Genomic DNA, 19793 nt, shown 5'->3' with positions numbered 1-19793 from the left:
ATCAGATAAATCATTTTAAAATGTAAGAAGCATACAAAACAAAAATGTCTAAAAATTTAATTATTATCCTAAAATTTAATCACAGTATAAAATTATTTCAATAACAGGCAATAAACCTCAAAAAAAGGTATTACTTATTTCTATTTCTTTATCCGTTTTCACCATTTCATTACTTTCCAATGAACTTAGCTTCGTACGTGCACAAAGCCTAGTTATTAAAGGCAAAAACTCATTTTCATGGACAAGTAAATAGATTTTATTTAAAAAGAACTGCAGTCAGTTTTGCAAAATATTTTTGCAAGAGGGAGTAGTTAATATTAAGACCTTGCAAATAACCATGAGTAGAAGCGGATGGTTCCAGTACTGGCTTAGCAGCTACCCACTAGAAGTTGAACAAAGCTTCATCCATCACAACCAACCTTTGAACCGGGATAGGAGAATAAGCGAGAGGCATTTTGGAAACTTAGCTCAGCTAGTAGTTCCTCAGGCATTTCCAGCAACGTCGCAACATAATTCAAAACCTGAAAGGTACGGTTGTCATTTATTAATATCACATAATTGGAGAGTAGGGTGGGAACTTAGTGTCTGCTCCTCCTAAGTATAAAAAGGCGAAAGATGAAAAAGTGAAAAATTGAGTCGATATGAATAAAAGAAAGTTTTGGTTTTTATTAATATTTACTCTTTTTTTCTATAATTTTATTGAAAAGCACAAATTAAACAATCCAAATTGACCATATTCCTAGACAAAAGTTTAATCTGAACATAAACCAGAAACCCCCAGCTAAAAGAAAAATGAGCTTCTGCAGTCTAACACTTCAAGCGTTTCTTAGAAATGCCTGAGAAATGAAAAAACAATGCTCCATCTATGCCTTCCTCATTCCTACGATGATGTTCTGTACTCTTGTGTAGAATATATGAAGAGTTTTCTAAAACTCTAAATGAGACCTAAAGTGATTGTTAGCATGAGATGGGACTCTATATACATCTTTATCAAAAGCTCAAATCTCTTATAGGAGGATATTTATATAAAGTTGCAGCTAGAAGCTATACCCTTATAGAAAATCCTTATACAGAATTGAAGTACCAACACACCACCATCGATGGGCACAATGATGTTGCATTTCCTAATATTGTGTATGTTTTAGATGTTGAATTTTAAGGAGGTGTACTCTAAGACTCAATTCATTTTGCACTTTCCAATATAAACTATTGTACTAAATGGAGTATCAAGCTTTAACGCGCACGTCATTAATTGCCCACTATATTACATCTAAATAACAAATCTAATTTTACGTCTTTCTTTTCATTTAAGAAACTATGGTATTTTGTGTGGATTATTATAAAAGAGAAACATCCAAAAGCAGCTCCCTAGGAGTGTAAACGAGCCAAGCCGCTCGGAAACTATTTGGGTCTCGGCTCGAAAAAAAATTCGTTTGATTAAGTTAACAAGTCGAGCTCGAGCCTGATTTCGAGCTCGAAAACATTATCGACCCGAGCTCAAGCTTAACAGTATTTGGCTCGTGAGCTCGCGAACATATTTGTTTAGAGACTCGCGAATGTGTTCATTAAGAGGCTCACGAACATGTTCGTTAAGAGGCTCGTATATATCACAAATAATAAATATAATAATATATTATTAATTATTATAGCTAATTATCTTAAACGAGCTCGATCTAAGCTTGTTTAATTTTTAAACGAGCTTTTTTCGAGCCGAACTCGAGCTATTTGATTTTATTGCGAGCCGAACTCAAGCTTAAGAACTAAAGCTCGAATCGAACTTGAGCCGAGCTCGAGCTTAGGGATAATGAACCGAGCCCGAGCTCAAGCCTCTTACTATTCAGCTAAGCTCGGCTCGTTTACAGCCCTAACCTTAATCTTTTTTATCCCACATCATGAATTTGTATTTCAAACTCTCTCATACATTATCCCTTGTTTCTTTACTCTTTTTAACACAAATGGGGGCACATGGTTTCGTGGCCGAGAGGTCTAGGGGGTTCGATCCTCGAGGTGTCATTACGTTTTCAGCTGTGTACCTGCATTTACCTCCCTCCATATCTGTGGGACCGGCTCTAGGAGGCCCACTAATGTGGCAGTTCCACATTTTTTTTTTGTTTCTTTACTTTTTTGAAAAGCTTCCTACCAGTCATGTGGACTTTTGTAAGATGGGCTCATTAATGGGCTTATAGAATGATAATTATTTTGTAAGATGGGCCCATTAATGGGCTTATAGAATTATAATTTTATTTAATTTTCTGGAGAAGGGGGCATGAGAACATGTAGGCAGTTTGGTATCTTGAGCTTAATTTCAAATTAATTATTATTTTTAATTTCAATATGTTTATTTCTGTTATCCTTTATATTAACAAATAAATTTAGTCTAAGTTCACAGCTTATTTATATTTATCCAAATAATATGATCTCTGGTCGAGATTTACTCTCAAAATAAACCAGGCATACTTCTTCTATTATGTAAGCCTAGTTCTCATGATTCATTGTTACCTACTAAACCAACTTGAACCTTATCATATTTGAATTTGACTAGGTTTGGATAGATTCAAGTCAACCACCTATTGGATATGTGTAAAATATCTTTCACAGTTCACTCTCTCGAAAACAATATGCCACTTAGGTTTCTAGAATCTATGACTAGATAACCATTTGTAGTTGGCATAGGCGTTATTCCACTTGTAGGACATGGATCTAGGTAACCCTATGTGAAATGCCAACATCTTGCCTTAAAACAGACTCCTCTTGGGTCAATTTTAATTCTTCTTTTTTTCCTTTATATTTTTGTGTAATTTTTGTATGATATTTATTTATTGAACTTAGAACAAAATTATTTGTTTTTTCTACTTTTACATCACAGAACTAGCAGCTTGCACCCCATCAATATCCTATGTTAATTTATGATCGTGCAAGGAACTCTTCAATGTTAGGAATTGAAATGACTAAGAGAATTTATGCTTCATTGAACTATTAAACCCAGTATTATCTGCTAAGAGAATTATGCTTCATTGGTTAATGTTAGGAATTGATATGCTACCTTATGCTTCATTGATAACGTTTACTAAGATAATTCAAATGGCCATATGTTAGGAATATCAAATGCTTAGTAAATTGTCAAGGCAATTTTTATGATATTTAAACTCAGTATTATCCAATGCAACTTTACTGAACATTAAACTATTAAACAAGAAGTAACGGAACCAAGATATATTGCTAGGGTAAAATCATGTTCCTATGAGCCTAGGAAGTCATAGGAGCATGACGGACACTGATATTTGAATGTGCAAAACGAAATGATGAATAGATAAAATATTTTATACATAAATGACGATGAAGGATGAATTAGTATAGTTAGTTACCAAATACCACAATATTCATTCTTTTGAATTTTTTTTTATTTCCCCTTATCGCAACTCCAAGATTAAATTGTAATATTGTCAATCTATATATTCTTTACAGTGGCACAGTCACGCCAAACTGTTGGGTCATTTGCTAGAACAAACTGCATTTGGTTCACTAACAAGAGCTAAAGAATAAACTTACACTATGAATGTTAGCAGGATGGTTTAGTCCTTCCCTTGACAGACTTGCTGGCTGTGGAACAGAACCTCCAGATTGTTCTTCCAACTCTGTTATGGGAACATCAGGGATTGAAAATAAATGATCTGTTTTCAATCTTAGCAATCCATCAGGCGCATCTGTCTCAATCAAAATTCTGTCTTTAGGTACCTACATAACAAGTAATTGGTTTAAAATCAGTGATCACAGAAACTGCTTCTGAAGGAGTTGCCTAGTACTAGCATTAAACATCAAAATGCAATACTAACTGACTGGACAACTTTCTTGGCTTTCTCTGGCTTCATGGATGTGAGGTGCCCAGAAAATGAAAAATATGAGCCCAACTTTGCTAAACGAGGGACCAACTCAGCCGACCCTATATAGGAATGCAGAATAACGCCTGCTTTGAAAGGCCCAGTACAGCTGGTCATTCATATAAAATCAATGTTGAGATGTTACAGCATAGGTAAAGATATCGAAAGATATAAATGCACTAAGAATGTACCTCAGGTTCGCTGTTGCCATTATCAGAAAAACAAGTTCTTAAACAATTTAAAAGCAATGATGATGTACATTTCATTTTCAGTACATTAACAAATACTAATTATAGAGGACTATCACAAAGAATGCAAAGAAAATCTTAGATTACTGAATTTGAAGGCTAGTTTCCACCCAGTATGCAGATCAACTTTCAAAGATATCCAGCTTTGGTGGAAATTCTGCCTGTAGTTCCAAGTCCATCTTAAACCGATAGTTTACAGTCAATTATGCCATCATGGCACATAGACTGGACAAAGTAAACAGTATGGATATCCAGTAGTCCCTCAAAGTCTATTACAAGCTTGATATGCTAGCTCACCTTGTTCTTAACAGGACAGAACGCTATTAAAGCTAAATCTTACAATATTAGAAAGTAGCATATATTAATCTTTTCTATTTTCTTATATTAATTATATATTTACCTTTTCTACTTTTTATTTATTAAATTTCATAAAAAGAGGATTATGTCATCTAAACCCTAGACTTAATCTGTCATGTCCTCCACGGCTGCCGCTGGGCCTAGTGCCGGGTCATGCCGATGTCGGTCGGCCGGCATAACGAAATGTTTTGCTCGTTTCAACGGGTCGACACGGTATTTTAATCTCATTTTCCTTAAAATAATCTAAAAGAAGCAAAGAACCTTACAATTACTTTTTTTTTTTCCCTTTGTGACATGTATTTAAATCTTGTTCGTTGTCGATTGACATAAGCAAAACTTCTAATTCCACCTTCTAACCAACACATGAAACACCCGAATACAACGAAGCTTTCTTCAGCGTCGAATCGATTTCCTCTAAGAAATCGTATGTGTTTTCCTTCTTGGACGTCAAATCAAACATGAGGTAAGCTTCCGAAGTTAAATTGAATACGAAGAGGGCTTCCAACATTGAATCAAACACGAGGTGAAATTTGGTGAAGGTGAGGCAACCTTCCAACATCAAATTAAACAAAAGGCGAACTATTGTTCGTCTCCATATCATCTTCCAGCATCCATTCTAGCCTTCCTCTACATCGTTTTACAATGTTGGCACTACACTTGACTCTATGTCGTCTTTGAATGTGATTTCATCTATCTATATGTTCATCTTCCATCATCAATTATGGTCTTCCTCCTTATTCTCTTCCACGCGTTGATGTACATCGTCCCCTGCGCCCCCTTGGCACAACACATGTCCAACCTCTTCCCCCCTTCTTCTCTTGTTCCGCTTATATTCTACAGTTTGACACACTACTAGCACTAACACCTGACATGCTTGATTCTTCTCATTTGACCAGAGAGCCAAAACCCTAATTTAAAATGAGATTTCAAACCTTAACTTTCAGTGAGCTTATGCATACATTATTGTTCCAATCAACCAACTTATTGAGTTTATTTTCTTGGAAAGGAACTTCTCGTAAACAAATATTATTTAGAAACTTTTAATTAAGCCTTACGACATGATATCTAGAAGTTCTGCAAAGGCACCAACACAATGGACAGAAACAGGTTTCTCTAACACTTTTGCAAGTTCAAGTTGTTGCTTGAACACATCAACCTAAAAGAAAGACAACGATCAATAGAAACAGGATAAGTAAATGAAGAATGAGAACCAAATGTCAGTATACAATACAGGTTAATTGATTGAATAGTTTATAAAGTGGGCAATACCTGATCTGAGAAATCAGTCAGTTTACCATGTGCACCTTTATGAAGCCCAATCTGCACAACATAAGTTAGAAACAGTCATGTTTTTCAGGAACTGAAGCCACTCTTACAATGACTGGCTGCAGTATACAAACGTGAGACTGAGGTCCATATAATCTTGGGCCCACAGTCAAGTTTTTAGTCAGGCTCTTGTTGATCAAGATTATTAGATTCCCTAGAACCCAGTGAAATCTAGTGGTTAAGAATCATATATAAGGTTTAACTTTTATATCTTAAATGATTAATATGGATTTTGGGCTTATGTTACATGCTTTATTAAAGGCCATTTAATCATATTATTCATCATAATCGTTATCAATCATTGTGATCATCATCAAGCAATATTTCTACCTATTATTTGAGGCTGGCTTACATTTTTATTATCCATTGAATTATTGTGCAAAACTATGCACTAATTATTAACATAGCATACACATTGTCTTAATAAAATGCTTAAGTCAATTGAAAATATTAAGTAAATGCAGTAAATTAATGTGTAACAAATTAATGTCATATTTTAAGTTGTATGCAACATAGCCACATTGCTTGTAATGTAATATAATAGATTATTCTCATTTTTAAGGCTATGCTTACCCTCATGGAAGGGAGAGGAGAGGAAAGGGAAATCTAATCCTCCTCTTTGTTTACCTGGATAAAGAGGGAAAAAAACAGAAAAGGAAAAGAGGGTATATGATGAGACTGTCCTCATCCTCCTCCTGCACCGCCTTCCCTCGTCTATGTCCTTCATCCAGGCCCACAGCCCTTTGTTGAACTCAACCACCCTCGTTTGAGCTACCCCATCAGCACCATTGTATCTTTCGCCTGAAGTGACAACCTCACACTTGTTGACCTCGTCTGATCCCACCACCCATGCCTATCACCCCTGGTTGACCTTGTTTGAGCCCCAAGCCTGACTGTCGCCCCTCATGGACCACAACCACCCTTCTTAGTTACCTTTAAGCACCATTGCACCTTCACACCATGACCATGGAGGGAAAAAATGATTTCACATCAATTCTGCCTGAGGGAGCACATTTACACACCTAATTTTTGGCCAATGCGAAAACCTCAAAAATGCTCTACAGAATCCCAGAACTTTACTGTGCGCACTCCAATACTCTACTTTCCTCTCCCTCCTATCCTCTCCCTCCTACGAGGATAAACATAGCCTAAAGCAAGAATAGATCTCTAGTATGATTGCATAAATTATAAAATTCACTTCGAAGATCAATACAATTCGTCCAGAAAGATGTACTTATCAAAAACCAAAAGAACAATTTAGAAGAATGAAGTAGTTTTGTTTTTGAGCGACCAATAAGAGAAAGTTTTCTTCTAACCTCTCCGACGGCAGCAGCCGGTGTATCAACCAGGAATTCCTTCAGCGAATTAAACCAATTTGGAGATCTCTCCACAATGAACCTGATTGACAGTAGAGGAAACCATCCGTTAACAAGTCGTTTAAGAAGAACAGAAAGAAGTAAACAATAGTTTCGCACCAAGGATGAAGACCAAAGCATGGAACTATGCTAGGGTAGTCGTCCCCCATCTGCTTGACAATATGCCAGTCCTCCTAAAAGGGAGGGGGAAAGGATAAGTACGGATCGGGCTCATATCAATATGATCGACGCTCGTTTACCAACCTCCGAGACTCCATTGACGACAAAGCGTTGGACGCCGGAGTCGAGGGCTACGCGGATCAGCTGCGGTGCGACAGCGGCGATCCTCCGGTCTTGGAGGTGGCAGTGAGCGTCGAAAAGCCTCATCGCCCGAGTCTAGCCTTCCACACTGACGACACCCCCACGTTGACTCCACTCGCGCGGCCTGCGGAATTCGCATCGGGAATTTTACTCAGCCAATTCTTTTAATTAGCCTCCCAGAATTTTACACACTGATCTAAAATTAAAGGGTGATGGTAAAATACTCTCTTTTTATTCTGATTGAGAAGATGAATATCAAATTTTTCATCATCATCTTATTTCTTATGAAATTGTTCATCGTATTTCTTATCCTCACACTCTAGAATAAAATAACTCTGTTGAAAGAAAACATAGACATATAGTTGAAACTGTCTTAGCTCTTCTTCATCATGCATCGGTTCCACGTAAATTTTAGGATGAAACGGTTAGTACTGTAGTATATCTCATAAATCGACTTCCTACTCCATTACTCGATCATAAATGTCCTTTTGAAAAACTTTATAATCAAACCCCTGATTATACTTTCCTTCGAATTTTTGGTTGCATATATTATCCATGGTTACGCCCCTATTCTAAACACAAACTTGACTCTTATTGACTACAATATGTTTTTCTTGGTTATAGCAATTTGCACCATGGTTATCGTTGCTTGCATATACCAACAGGACGAATTTATATTTTACGACATGTTACTTTTGATGAGTCTCTATTCCCTTTTTCGGTAGATTCTTCTATCTCTCCTCCAGATATAAGTGGCACCTTCTTAATGCCACCTAATATTATCAGAAGTGATGGCATCCTAGGTCCTGCTCCAGAATTCTCTAATAACTCCCCTATACCATCAGAATCACCTCAGGTTGCTGCTCCAATCTTGGATGTCTCGTCGGTCGAAGATAATATGCTCTCTAGTTCTGGATCCTCGGATAATGCAAGTATGTCATCTACATCACCATGTCAGCCTACTTCCTTGTCGCCATCAACAAGCGATTCAAATGGTTGCTGCTCCAATCTTGGATGCCTCGTCGGTCGAAGATAATATGCTCTCTAGTTCTGGATCCTCGGATAATGCAAGTATGTCATCTACATCACCATGTCAGCCTACTTCCTTGTCGCCATCAACAAGTGATTCAAATGATAATACTCCTCGTATCATGCTTCCTGTTAGTAACATTTATGAACGTTGCCTACCAAATGCAACTCGATATCCCCTTTCACGAGCTCGGTCTCTTCAAAATCTATTGAACCAACTTGTTTTACACAAACAAACAAGGATCTAAACTGACGGAGTGCAATGGCTACTGAATTTGATGCACTTCTTCGAAATGGAACATGGAGCCTAGTTCCGCGCACTCCCTCAATGAATGTTGTGTACTCTAAATGGGTATTCCGTCTTAAGCATCGAGCTGATGGTTCTCTTGAATGATACAAAGCTTGACTTGTAGCTAAAGGATTTAGTCAACAACCAGGTATTAACTTTAATGACACTTTTAGCCCATTCATCAAAATTACATTTGTCAGACTATTATTATTAATAGCTGTTAGTACTAATTGCCCTGTACGATAATTAGATATTTCAAATGCATTTTTCCATGGTCATCTTGAGAAAATTATATTTATGGAGCAATCACTTGGGTTCATTCATCCACAATTTCCATCTCATGTTTGCTAACTTAAGAAATCCTTATATGGTCTTCGACAAACTCCTCGTGCATGGTTTCATCGACTATCTAATTTGTTACAAGCTCAAGGATTTTCTGGATCAAAGACTAACTCGTCTCTATTTCACAAATATAATGATGGATCCATGATATTTTTTTCTTATTTATGTTGATGACATTCTGATAACCGATGATCACAAGGGTATCACAACTTTATTAAATCTTCTCAATCAAGAATTTCCTACTCAAGATTTTGGTATTGCTCATTTTTTTCTTGGTATTGAGTTTATTCCATATGAGGATGACTATCTTCCCTCTCAGAGCAAATATATTACTAAACTTATTCAAAGAGTCAAAATGGATGAAGCACGACTGGTCTCTACACCAATTGCTATAAACAACTCTTCAACTTCATCCTCTCCTGCTCTGTCTGATCCGTAAATTTATCGAAGTATTGTTGGAGTCTTACAATATGTCACTATCACACGCTCTGATATTACTTTTGCGGTAAATCGTGCTTGTCAATTCATGCATGCTCCAACTGAACAAAATTGGGATAATGTAAAAAGAATACTAGTTCACTATCTCATAGGTACTATTCTACATGGTCTTCTTTTATATCGTCAATTGTCTCGAGATTTTACATGCATATAGTGATACAGATTGGACAAGTTCTCCTGAAGATAAACGCTCTACTAGTGGATATTTAATATTTCTTGAACGAAATCTTATCTCATGGAATTCGAAAAAGCAACCTATAGTATCTTGTTCAAGCACTGAGGCAGAATATAAAGCTATAGCAAATATAATGTCAGAAATTATTTGGCTTCAATCACTTCTCTCTGAACTTCATCTTGCATCAAATATTGCACCAAAAATTTGGTACGACAATATTGGAGCAACATATCTCACAGCAAATCCAATCTTTCATGCTCGTATAAAATATGTGGAAATTGATTTTTATTTTGTCCGTGAACATGTAACAACTCAACAGTTATCCGTCTCTTATATTTTTGCTGAAGATCAAATCGCTGATATCTTTGTTAAGTCATTATCCAGAGAACGTTTCAATAAGTTAGTAAGCAAATTCAACATCAAAAATCTCCCATTAAATTTGTCAGAAGATAAAAGAGAAGTACCAGAATGGATCGAATCAAATCATCAAATCAAATCAAATTAGTATTTAGATTATTCTAATAATTCTGTTATAATTATTAGAATAAGTTTAAGAATTATTTTTAGAATAATTCTATTATTTATTAATTGATCAATTGACCAAGTATATTTTAAACATGTATCAAGGAACAATATATTTTATTACTTTCATATATATTTTTTACTCTCTCTATTCTTGTTCTTACAATATCCTGTATAATAAACGTATCGATCAGAGGATGGTGCAAGCATTTGGATCCTCCTCGACCCACTGCACATAGTAATGGTTGTTCATATGAGTATTATAGCCTCTATATGCGTTGACAAGCTCAGCTAACAGTTGCTCGTGGGGATCGGGTTTCTTCTCTTCCTTTTTGGGCTCCTCTTTCTTCTTCTCTTCCTTCTTCCCTTCCTCTTTCTTCGGCTCTGCCTTCTTCTCCTCTGCAGGCCCAACGGAGACTATGATGGCCTTCCATGACCTTCTCAACTTCTTCACGACGTCGATAGGGTCGACCGATCCGACTACGGTCAGTTTTTGCTCTTTCATGTCCAGTCCAACGGAATCGATCCCTGTTAGATAATGGATTTTAATTTGTATTGTTCTCGTCTGAATTAGGAATCATTAGCTTAGAGCAAAACAAGGATGCTGTATGTGTACCACGAAGAGTAGAGACGGCCTTCAAGACCTTCTGTTTTTCCTTGTCGTCGTGTAGATCCAGTTTCACCGCTATTTTCTGCACACAAAGCTTAATTAAATATGATGAACCAGCGAGAAAATCAAGATAAACAAAATGATCGATATCTCACCTTGCTCATCTTCTCTTGCAGGAGCAACAGATCGAGCCAGCAGGACAAGTAGAATGACAGAGGGATCTGAGGATGGAAAATGAAGTGTCTGTAGAATCGAAGGGGTTAATTTAATTGAAAGGACAATGAGGAGAGATGGCCGTAGTTAGATTTTTTTGACTGATTCAATTGAAAGAAAAAAAACAGAAACCTGAGTGACAAAAGAGATGGCAAACTCGTTTTCCTTTCTTTTGTTTGCCTTCTAGATATATTCGGGTTGAATTATATGTATTCCACGATGTAGTTTTATCACTATCAAGCGATTCAAACGAGCAGGTTGTTTAATTTTGACAATGAGAATGATTTTTTTCCCCTTTGAGTGGCTTTGACTAGTCGATATGTACTTAGGAATCCACAAGGACATAATGAAAACGCTTTGACAATCCGTGGCAAAAGGCCATACTAAAAATTTCGTACGTGTATTTGCTACAGTATGAACTATAAAAGGATTTCTAATTTAGTAATTTCCTCCGGCCATTTTGTAGTCATAATTTTATGACAAATTTAGCATCTGTTGTTATAGTGTATGGTAATAAGCCACCTACAGAGATATAGGAGGAACTTTATGCTAGCAATGACAAGGTGTAGGGATAGGATCAATGGGGGATGTCATAATTGTACCACTGCGAAACACAGCAATAGTGACAATTAGTGACCAATACAGACAACTTCAGTTTTATCTGCCGGAGAGCTTATTCCTCCTGCTGATCACCTCTTCCAGCTCCTCCAATCCACCCACCTCTTCCAGCTCCTGCAGTTAGATCTGGTTAGAGATGTGCCAAGAGCAGTAATAGTGCATTGCCCTCCATCGATCTTAATTCTTTCTCGCGGTGCATGCAGGGGACGTGGACTCACTCACCTTCGGGCCCAGGAACAGGCCGTAGGGCACCCCTCCAAACTTGTGCGTGTGGTGGATCTGTCACAGTCCCCGAGCAATATGTTAAAATTAAGCTGCAATATCGAATTAATGGCGATCGACGGAGTGAATGGTACCGGCGAGGTACCTGGTGGGCGGCGGCGACGCGGCGGAAGTAGGGCACGTTGGCGATTGGGCCCACTGGAAACCGGCGGTGGACCAGCCCGTCGTGGACGAACATGTAGGCGATTCCGAACAGCGTGAACCCCAGGCCCTGCACGGATTGATGATTCTGATTGGGGGAGGTTAATTTAGTAAATTTGGCGGTCGGTTTAGTTTCTTACGGCGCCGAAGCAGAGGCCGGGGAAAAGGCCGCGGTGGAGTAAGCCGTAGGCCATGAGGGAGATGGCGGGGACGGCGTTGATGACGGCGAAGACGTCATTGAGCTCGAAGGGGCCGTCGCGCGGGCGGTGGTGCGATTCGTGCATGGGCCACAGCGAGGCGTGCCACAGCGCCCGATGCGCCCACCGCGCCCACAACTCCATTCCTACCGCTGCGCCCACGGAAAGAGCGAACGTCCCCAACATCTCCGTCGCCGGAACCTCTCCTCCCTGCGAAATCAATCCGTTGGTATCGATAGATTTCATTAAAAATGGAATCCAAGTTGGGGACACAATAGTCGACCTCCATTTGCCAGGTGAAGCGGTAGTAGACGGACGCGACCGCCATGGAAGTGATGCCGAGACTCGACATCACCGCCGCGATCAGGTACGTCCGCCGCTCTGCCTCTTTCCGCGCCTTCCTCTCCGCCGACGACGAGATACGCAGCTCCTCTGTTTCTTTTGACTCACTTTCCCCATCGTTGGCCTGATCATCAGCCACCGCCTTGGGCGCAAAGCAGATCGAGCTGTGTCGCCGACGCAGACACGGGTGCAGCGTGAAAGCTCTGCCGCAGGAAACCCGAGCAGGGAGCGGCCGGAAGAGGAGGAAGCCGCAGCCGACGGCTCCGGGAGGCAAGCGGCAGGGGATTGTAGTGGTGGCCGCCATGTTGTCCCTCAGTCGGGCCTCTCACTCAGATTCTTTCAAATTTTGGTCGGTTCCGTCGTCGTCAAGCGAGAAATGAAGCCAGGAGAAGATGCATCAACGGCTTGGAGATCAAATTGCCACCCTAACTTTTAAATACAGAGATACCTATGCTTTACATTCATCAGAATATCACAGCTGCTGTTAAGCTGATAAAACTTACGTAAAGCATATATCTATATATAAGTTAGTTTAATTTGAATTATACAATATCATGATAATGCATGCATGTAAAATTAAGGCATGATTAAAGAGAAAGATGACACTATGTTGGTTTGGCTCCGGACGCAATTCGATTTAAGCAACATTTCATTTCATGAGGGATTGGCCATGAGCCCACTGATTTTGATTTGGGTTTTTCCTATTTATCAAAAGGCAAAGTCGCACTCGATTTCAGATTTTGTAAATTTATTGGGGTCTGTGATTAGATTAAACCTAGAGGATTTAATTATTGTACCATTGGCCAGGATAAAAAAACTCCAAAACTTTTTTAGATAAAGTTAGTCAGATTCAATGCACCAATTACCTATCCACCATCCCACTTAGAATTGAATCCTCCACTTTCTGACGCTTACCGGCACGTTGGGTTCGGTCAAGAGGATGAAAACAAGTGGAGGTTGGCAACACGTGTACGTTAATTCGATCATCTTCGGAGCGATTTGTGGATTCTTCAGGTTGGAGAATCCCACACGTTGACGACTGTCTATTAATTCTCGTCTCCTCTTTCTGATAATGATCGACGGCCCCACGATGGAATATTTGAAGTAAGAAGACATGTGAATTGTTCGATCGTGCCGTTCTAGCTCCAGTTGCTAATACGACGAAAATTCCCATGGAGCTTGGTCTTCAACTCATGCAACGTCAATCATGGCTGCGGTAGGTTTGTGATAATTTGACCAAAGACTACTGGAAGACCCAACCAGGCGCGAGAATTCCCGTGGAGAAATAAAGGAAAGAAGAGAGGATAAATAATGAATGTTCTTTGTACAGTAAAGTTACGCATGAATCTGATCTTAATAAATAGTTTGCTGATAGAAGAGATTTAATTTATTCCAAATCTTATTGGCTTGGAGTTTTTAAATGACAATTAGTACTGTAAATACTATCTTAAGTGATCTGAGCGTCATGCTTGGTTACTGCGCTGATCTCATTTTTTGTTGGGTTGTATCAAACACAACCATCCCAATTCATCCACTTTGCTAGTACTATACTCCATCTTTAAAATAGAATAACTTAATACACCATGATCGATTATTTGATAGACAAATTCTATTTTATTTATGGCAGCAAGATTAAACATTCTCATTTTTTGTATAGTGTTTTTTTTTAGTTCACTAGCTGGTATGTAAAAATAGATAAGTAAAGGTTTGGTTAATGTTTTTCAGGTCCAACCAGCCAATCTACTCCTAAAGAAGACTCCATTATATGTACAAAGAAATAGTCTACTGAGAAAAAGATGAATGACAACTTAACCTGCAAAAAGAAGTTAAATGTCATGAACTCCACAGGCCGAAGGCCATAGTAAGCAGCACCAACACCAATGCCTGCAAAATCAGCCGGTCTGCAAGCACAGATAAATGCATGCGATAATCAGATGATACGGGGTATAATGGACAGATCTTAGGGATGATGCAGCAGTTAAAGTTAAAGTTAAAGTTAACATAACAGGACAGTCAAATTAAGGAAAAATGAAGCTAAATATAAATGAAAATATAGAAAAGATGAAGGTAAATAGAAATGAAAGAGTCTACAAAGGTTGATTGAGTATTTCTTATTATTATTAGCTTCTGGGAGCAGTGCTATTTATATAGTCCTATTCAGGGTGCCTGAAAGTGTTCTAGACGTCTGGAATAGGATAGAAATCTATCTCCGACGCAATGGTCAAAGGTCACGTCGATCTGAATAAAAATTGAGTTCCGAGCGCCTGGAAGGATTCCGGGGGCCTCGGACTGGTCCGAGCACCCCGACCTGTTCCGGACGCATCAGTCCAGGTCTTTCGCTCCGGCTCCACTCGCTTGGGTGATTTTGGTCATCCGAAATAAGACTCACCTGAACCCAACTTCCGACCTTCTCAAGCAAACTTCCGCTCCGGCTTATCGTCCTTCGGAAACGCCGCGCACCTCCTTCTCATCCGTCCGTGTACTCTTCCGTAACACCTCGTCTCTCAGACGCATCGAGCCCGTCAGCTCTCTCTTGTGTCGTCCTTCTCGCTAGCTGCGTCTTTCGCTCAACTTCCTGTGCTCCTAAGTTCTTGCACACTTAGACATAGGGTTAAACACAACAGGACATAACTTAACTTATTTGATCACATCAAAACTACCTTGGGGTACCAATAATAACAACCCATATAGGCTGCAATGGTCCAACCCCTAAAGTTTAAAAAACTGATCTTGGCATTACATTTATGGAAGCTCCCAAATCTAACATAGCATCCTTAAAAAGATTGCTCACAATCTCACAAAGTACAGTGAACACTCCAGGATCTTCACACTTCTGAGGAACTGGTTGAATAAGTGCTGATACATTCTTGCTCATGCTAATAAACTCATTCCCCTTCAACTTCTTTTTATGCACACAAAGATCCTTGAGAAATTTTACATATTTGGGAATTTGCTTAATCATTGTCAATAAAGGAACATTGACTTCCACTTTGCTAAATAGATTCACAAGCTCTTGATACTCTCTAGCCTTTTCCTCCTCTATATTTTTTCTTGATTGTACGTTGCGTTGAGGAAAGGGTAAGGGAATACTGGGCTCGGCTCCTTCATGATCTGAATGCTGCTGTGTTAGACTTCTAGAATTTGGAATTTCAGTCGGAATTGGAACTGATTTAGCTGGAATGTAGCTGTTGGAATTTTCTGGATTCATGCAACTCTTCACTTGTTCTTGAACTAAAATCATTGGATCAATATGAATTGGATTAAAACTTGAATTTAGAGAAAATTGGGTTGCTGGAAACTCCAAAACAGTGCCCTTTGAAGCTGGAATTTGATGGCTATTGGAATCTGAAAATTGAGTTGCTGGAAATTTCCCATCAGAACCTACTTTTCTTGAATTCACATATGAAATTTTCATTCCACTTCTTAAAGTTAATGCACTAACATTTCCTTTAGGATTAGGAGTTGTTTGTGAAGGCAATCCTAAAGGAGTTGTTTGTGAAGGCAATTGACTTGATCCTTAACCTTGCATTTGGTTTCTACTGGAAGTTAATTGTCCAATCTGCCTTTCTATGTTCTATAAAGCAGAATTAGTTCTTTGCTTATTTTGTTGCTACTGTAACATTTGCTGCATCAACTTCTCCAACCTAGCTTGCTGTGCATCTAAACTAGAGGTTGTACTGGAACTTCCTTGAGTCAAACTTAGTCTTAAGGGTGCTGGAAGTGCATGCTGGTTTTGTAAATTCTGGAAATTCTGAGATTGGTGATGTTACGGCTGATTTTGCTCAAAATTCTGTTACTACAAAAATGCCTGCAATTAATGACGGGATCACCGACGGACTTTTAATTCCGTCGGTAAATACCGACAGAATTACATCCAGTCGGTAATTCCCGACGGCTAATTATTCCGTCGGAGATTCCCGACGGAATTCATAATTCTGTCGGAAATTGCCGACTGAATTGAATTCAGTTGGCAAATACTGGAAACACGTTAAAAGGGTTTCACTTTAGCGGGGTGCGGGCGAATAATTTACCGACAGAATTATAAATTCCGTCGGTAAATACCGGATCCACGTTAAACGGCTTTCACTTTAACAGGTGCGGGCGGATAATGTCCCGACGGAAAGTTATGCCCGTCAATAATCCCCGACGGAATGGAATGTCCGTCGGTACTATTTCCCCCGCACCCGTTAGGTTTAAAAATGGGTAGCGTGAACCCGTTAACCGGAGGAATATACCGACGGAATCATGTGTTCCGTCGATAACGCAGATTAAAATTAGGGCACGAAACCCTTTCCTCTTCGCGCGACCGGTGCATTTTCCTCAATCGACGATTTTTCTGGCGATTCGGCGATCTCCTCGGTCCCGCAGCCTCGTGCCCTCTCTCGTTCACCGCGAACCGCAACCAGCGACTCAGGTACTCCTCTCCTTTGTCGTTTGTTGGTTTTCACACGGCCGACGAGCCGTCGCTGGCGGCTTCTCGCGGCCGGCGGGCCATTGGTGGCGCTTGTCTGTGGCATGCCGGCCGCCGCTAGCTAGCGGATGGAAGCTGGTTGCCGCAGGCTGCCGGCTGGAAGCCGACCGCCACAGCCAGGCCGCTGGTGGCCGGCTGCCGCAGGCTGGCGGCTGGAAGCTGGCCGCCGCAGCCAAGCCCTGGAGGTCGATCGTCGCAGCCAGGCCCTGGAGGGCGGCCGCCGCAGTCAGGCCGCTAGAGGCCGACCACTGCAGGCCTGCAACGTCCATAGGCTTCATTCATCTCTGATCATCGAATTCGCAGCATTCAGAGCAACGTCCATTCATCTGCAGCAAGAATTCCTTGTGTTAAGTTAATTTTTCATTTGTTTTGATGCTTGATGATATTTGTTGGTTTTTGATTGTTATTCGTAAAGTGTTGACGTCTAATTCTTGTTCTAGAATTATCATTCCCTTGTTAGGATTGCATTCACTTGGGCTTAGTTGATTCATAATGACATTATGATTGATGAAATGTTCCTTACATTTGTTTAAAGTCTTGCAATTTCTTTACGTTAAAGTCTTGTTATGTTCTTTTTTTGCTGAGTGTGAGTGAGTTATGATGGTTATTTGGTTGGAATGCACCTAGATTAGATTAGGTTAAAATGCTTACGTTGTGGTTTTATGAATTCATTGTTGTAGCTTAGCATGTTCACATTTCTATTAGTGCAGAGGCGATTTTCGGTAATATGATACGATGATCGTGAGATGAAATTGTGGACATAATGCCTTATTTAAGCTTATTTCAAGTGATACAAGTTTAATAATCTTTCAAATTATATTCTCATTAGGTAACAATGTATATGAACAAAGCTTGGATGTACAATCGATTAGACAATGGTTTTATCAGAGATGATTTTATTGCTGAAGTTGAACAGTTTGTTAACTTTGCTAAAAGTCATCCAGAATGTATGAATGGTGCTGAGTTACGGTATCCGTGCAATCATAAAAAATGTTAAAATAGAGTATTTCGTGATGAGGATACTATAAAAATACACATATGTAGAAATGGTTTTGTGCCAAATTACTACAATTGGTACTGTCACAGAGAGCCTTATTTATATGAACCAATTGAGCCTTCTGGTGGTTCATCTTCTGGGACTACTGTTACCGCTCCTGAAGCATCAAATAATATTGATATTTCAATGCAATCAATGGTTCAAGATGCGATGAATGCAGTTGATTATTCGAATATAGATGAAATACCAACCCCCTGAATATCAACAACTATATGAAATGTTAAAGGCTAGTGAAAGAGAAGTGTGGGAAGGCATTCCTTCTGGTCATTCTCAACTATCAACTACAACAAGGTTATTGAATATGAAAGCAGAACATCTTTTCTCAGAAAGATGTTACGATGACATTTGTCAATTGATGTCAGAGTTGCTCCCTGCTGATAACATAATGACTGATAGCTTCTATGAAACAAAGAAATTTATCAGAGGTTTAGGTTTGCTTGTAGAGAAGATTGATTGTTGTATAAACAACTGCATGATATTTTGGAATGAAGACAGTGATTTGAATGAATGTAAAATCTGTACTCACCCTCATTTTAAGCATCGTACTCATATACCAGGGAAGAAGAGGAAAAATATTGCTTGGAAAGTGATGTATTATTTTCCGTTAACTGCTAGACTTCAATGCTTGTATGTATCTGCAGCTATAGCTGGCCACATGTTGTGGCATCATGAGCATGAGCATGAGCACAAAGGAGGTATAATGTGTCATCCTTGTGATACTCCTGCATGGAAACATCTTGATACTGTGTTTCCCTCCTTTGCAATGGAACCACGAAATGTGAGATTGGGACTTTTTGCAGATGGATTTCAACCATTTGGTCAGTCGGGACAACAATATTCATCTTGGCCAGTTATATTAACACCATACAACTTACCGCCATGGATGTGTATGAAAGATGAATTTATGTTCCTTACCGTGCTTATTCCTGGTCCAGCCAATCCAAAAGATAAGATAGATGCTTTCTTGCAACCTCTAATTGCCGAGCTGAATGAATTATAGAATGTAGGGTCGGTGACTTATGATATTGCAAGTAAAACTAATTTTACATTGCATGCTGTCTTATTATGGACGATCAGTGATTTTCCAGCATACTCAATGTTGTCGGGATGGAGCACGGCTGGTAAATTAGCATGCCCACATTGCATGACAGAGTCCGATGCATTTTCATTGCCTTGTAGTGTGAAGGTATCTTAGTTTGATAATCATCGTAAATTTCTACCACTGGATCACCCTTTTAGGCGAAATAAGAAAAATTTTCTAAATAATGTTGTAGTTAGAAAACCTCCCCCAGCAGTACATGCTTTAGGTGAAGAAATCATTGAATAAATAGATAGTTATGGATTTCTCCCAGTATCTTAGCCTAATTCTGATGAGATAAATAAATATCTTGTGAGGATGTGCAAGTGTGGTTGGAAGAAAAGGAGCATATTTTGGGAGCTGTCTTATTGGAAGTTTCTGCTCATTCGACACAATATAGATGTGATGCATGTTGAGAAAAAAATTCTTTGATAATATCTTCAA

At 39.2% G+C, this 19793-nt stretch overlaps 3 protein-coding genes across 5 annotated transcripts; all 3 read right to left on the bottom strand.

Moving 5' to 3' along the window:
* Positions 1 to 238: 238 nt before the first annotated feature.
* Positions 239 to 7664, bottom strand: LOC121974782 (uncharacterized metal-dependent hydrolase YabD-like). Of its 2 annotated transcripts, XM_042526009.1 has the most exons (8): positions 7429 to 7664; positions 7285 to 7358; positions 7126 to 7207; positions 5753 to 5803; positions 5539 to 5639; positions 3834 to 3987; positions 3550 to 3735; positions 239 to 521 (listed from the first exon to the last, which is right to left on the bottom strand). In XM_042526009.1, the coding sequence occupies exons 1-8, from the start codon at positions 7549 to 7551 to the stop codon at positions 402 to 404; spliced, it is 891 nt and encodes a 296-aa protein (XP_042381943.1). In that variant the 5' UTR covers positions 7552 to 7664; the 3' UTR covers positions 239 to 401. The 2 variants fall into 2 exon arrangements, with proteins under 2 accessions (XP_042381943.1, XP_042381944.1); XM_042526010.1 differs by lacking the exon at positions 239 to 521 and having other exon boundaries at positions 3569 to 3735; positions 3838 to 3987.
* Positions 7665 to 10530: 2866 nt separating this feature from the next.
* LOC121974785 (heavy metal-associated isoprenylated plant protein 39-like) lies at positions 10531 to 11243 on the bottom strand. Its single transcript, XM_042526012.1, has 3 exons — positions 11106 to 11243; positions 10957 to 11032; positions 10531 to 10868 (listed from the first exon to the last, which is right to left on the bottom strand). The coding sequence occupies exons 1-3, from the start codon at positions 11112 to 11114 to the stop codon at positions 10531 to 10533; spliced, it is 423 nt and encodes a 140-aa protein (XP_042381946.1). The 5' UTR covers positions 11115 to 11243.
* Positions 11244 to 11519: 276 nt separating this feature from the next.
* On the bottom strand, positions 11520 to 13424 carry LOC121974781 (beta-carotene hydroxylase 2, chloroplastic-like). 2 transcript variants are annotated; one of them, XM_042526006.1, is made up of 5 exons: positions 12685 to 13424; positions 12345 to 12611; positions 12149 to 12292; positions 12004 to 12060; positions 11520 to 11895 (listed from the first exon to the last, which is right to left on the bottom strand). In XM_042526006.1, the coding sequence occupies exons 1-5, from the start codon at positions 13045 to 13047 to the stop codon at positions 11821 to 11823; spliced, it is 906 nt and encodes a 301-aa protein (XP_042381940.1). In that variant the 5' UTR covers positions 13048 to 13424; the 3' UTR covers positions 11520 to 11820. The 2 variants fall into 2 exon arrangements, with proteins under 2 accessions (XP_042381940.1, XP_042381942.1); XM_042526008.1 differs by having other exon boundaries at positions 12149 to 12274; positions 12685 to 13417.
* Between the last annotated feature and the right edge of the window lie 6369 nt (positions 13425 to 19793).

Source organism: Zingiber officinale, chromosome 4B (genome assembly GCF_018446385.1).
Source record: "Zingiber officinale cultivar Zhangliang chromosome 4B, Zo_v1.1, whole genome shotgun sequence".
NCBI lineage: Eukaryota > Viridiplantae > Streptophyta > Magnoliopsida > Zingiberales > Zingiberaceae > Zingiber > Zingiber officinale.
This window is presented reverse-complemented; position numbering and strand designations above follow the sequence as displayed.

Excerpts from the sequence above, each read along its gene's own strand:
- LOC121974785 (XM_042526012.1), bottom strand. Across the intron at positions 10,869-10,956 it reads GGCCGTCTCTACTCTTCGTG|GGATCGATTCCGTTGGACTG; the intron begins GTACACATACAG and ends ATTATCTAACAG.
- LOC121974782 (XM_042526009.1), bottom strand. The coding sequence starts at position 7,551 with ATGAGGCTTTTCGACGCTCACTGCCACCTCCAAGACCGGAGGATCGCC. Across the intron at positions 5,804-7,125 it reads CGGCTGCTGCCGTCGGAGAG|ATTGGGCTTCATAAAGGTGC; the intron begins GTTAGAAGAAAA and ends TATGTTGTGCAG. Across the intron at positions 522-3,549 it reads ATCCTGCTAACATTCATAGT|GTTTTGAATTATGTTGCGAC; the intron begins GTAAGTTTATTC and ends CGTACCTTTCAG.
- LOC121974781 (XM_042526006.1), bottom strand. The coding sequence starts at position 13,047 with ATGGCGGCCACCACTACAATCCCCTGCCGCTTGCCTCCCGGAGCCGTC. Across the intron at positions 12,293-12,344 it reads CCGGCCTCTGCTTCGGCGCC|AATCATCAATCCGTGCAGGG; the intron begins GTAAGAAACTAA and ends TCCCCCAATCAG. Across the intron at positions 11,896-12,003 it reads GCCTGTTCCTGGGCCCGAAG|GAGCTGGAAGAGGTGGGTGG; the intron begins GTGAGTGAGTCC and ends ATCTAACTGCAG.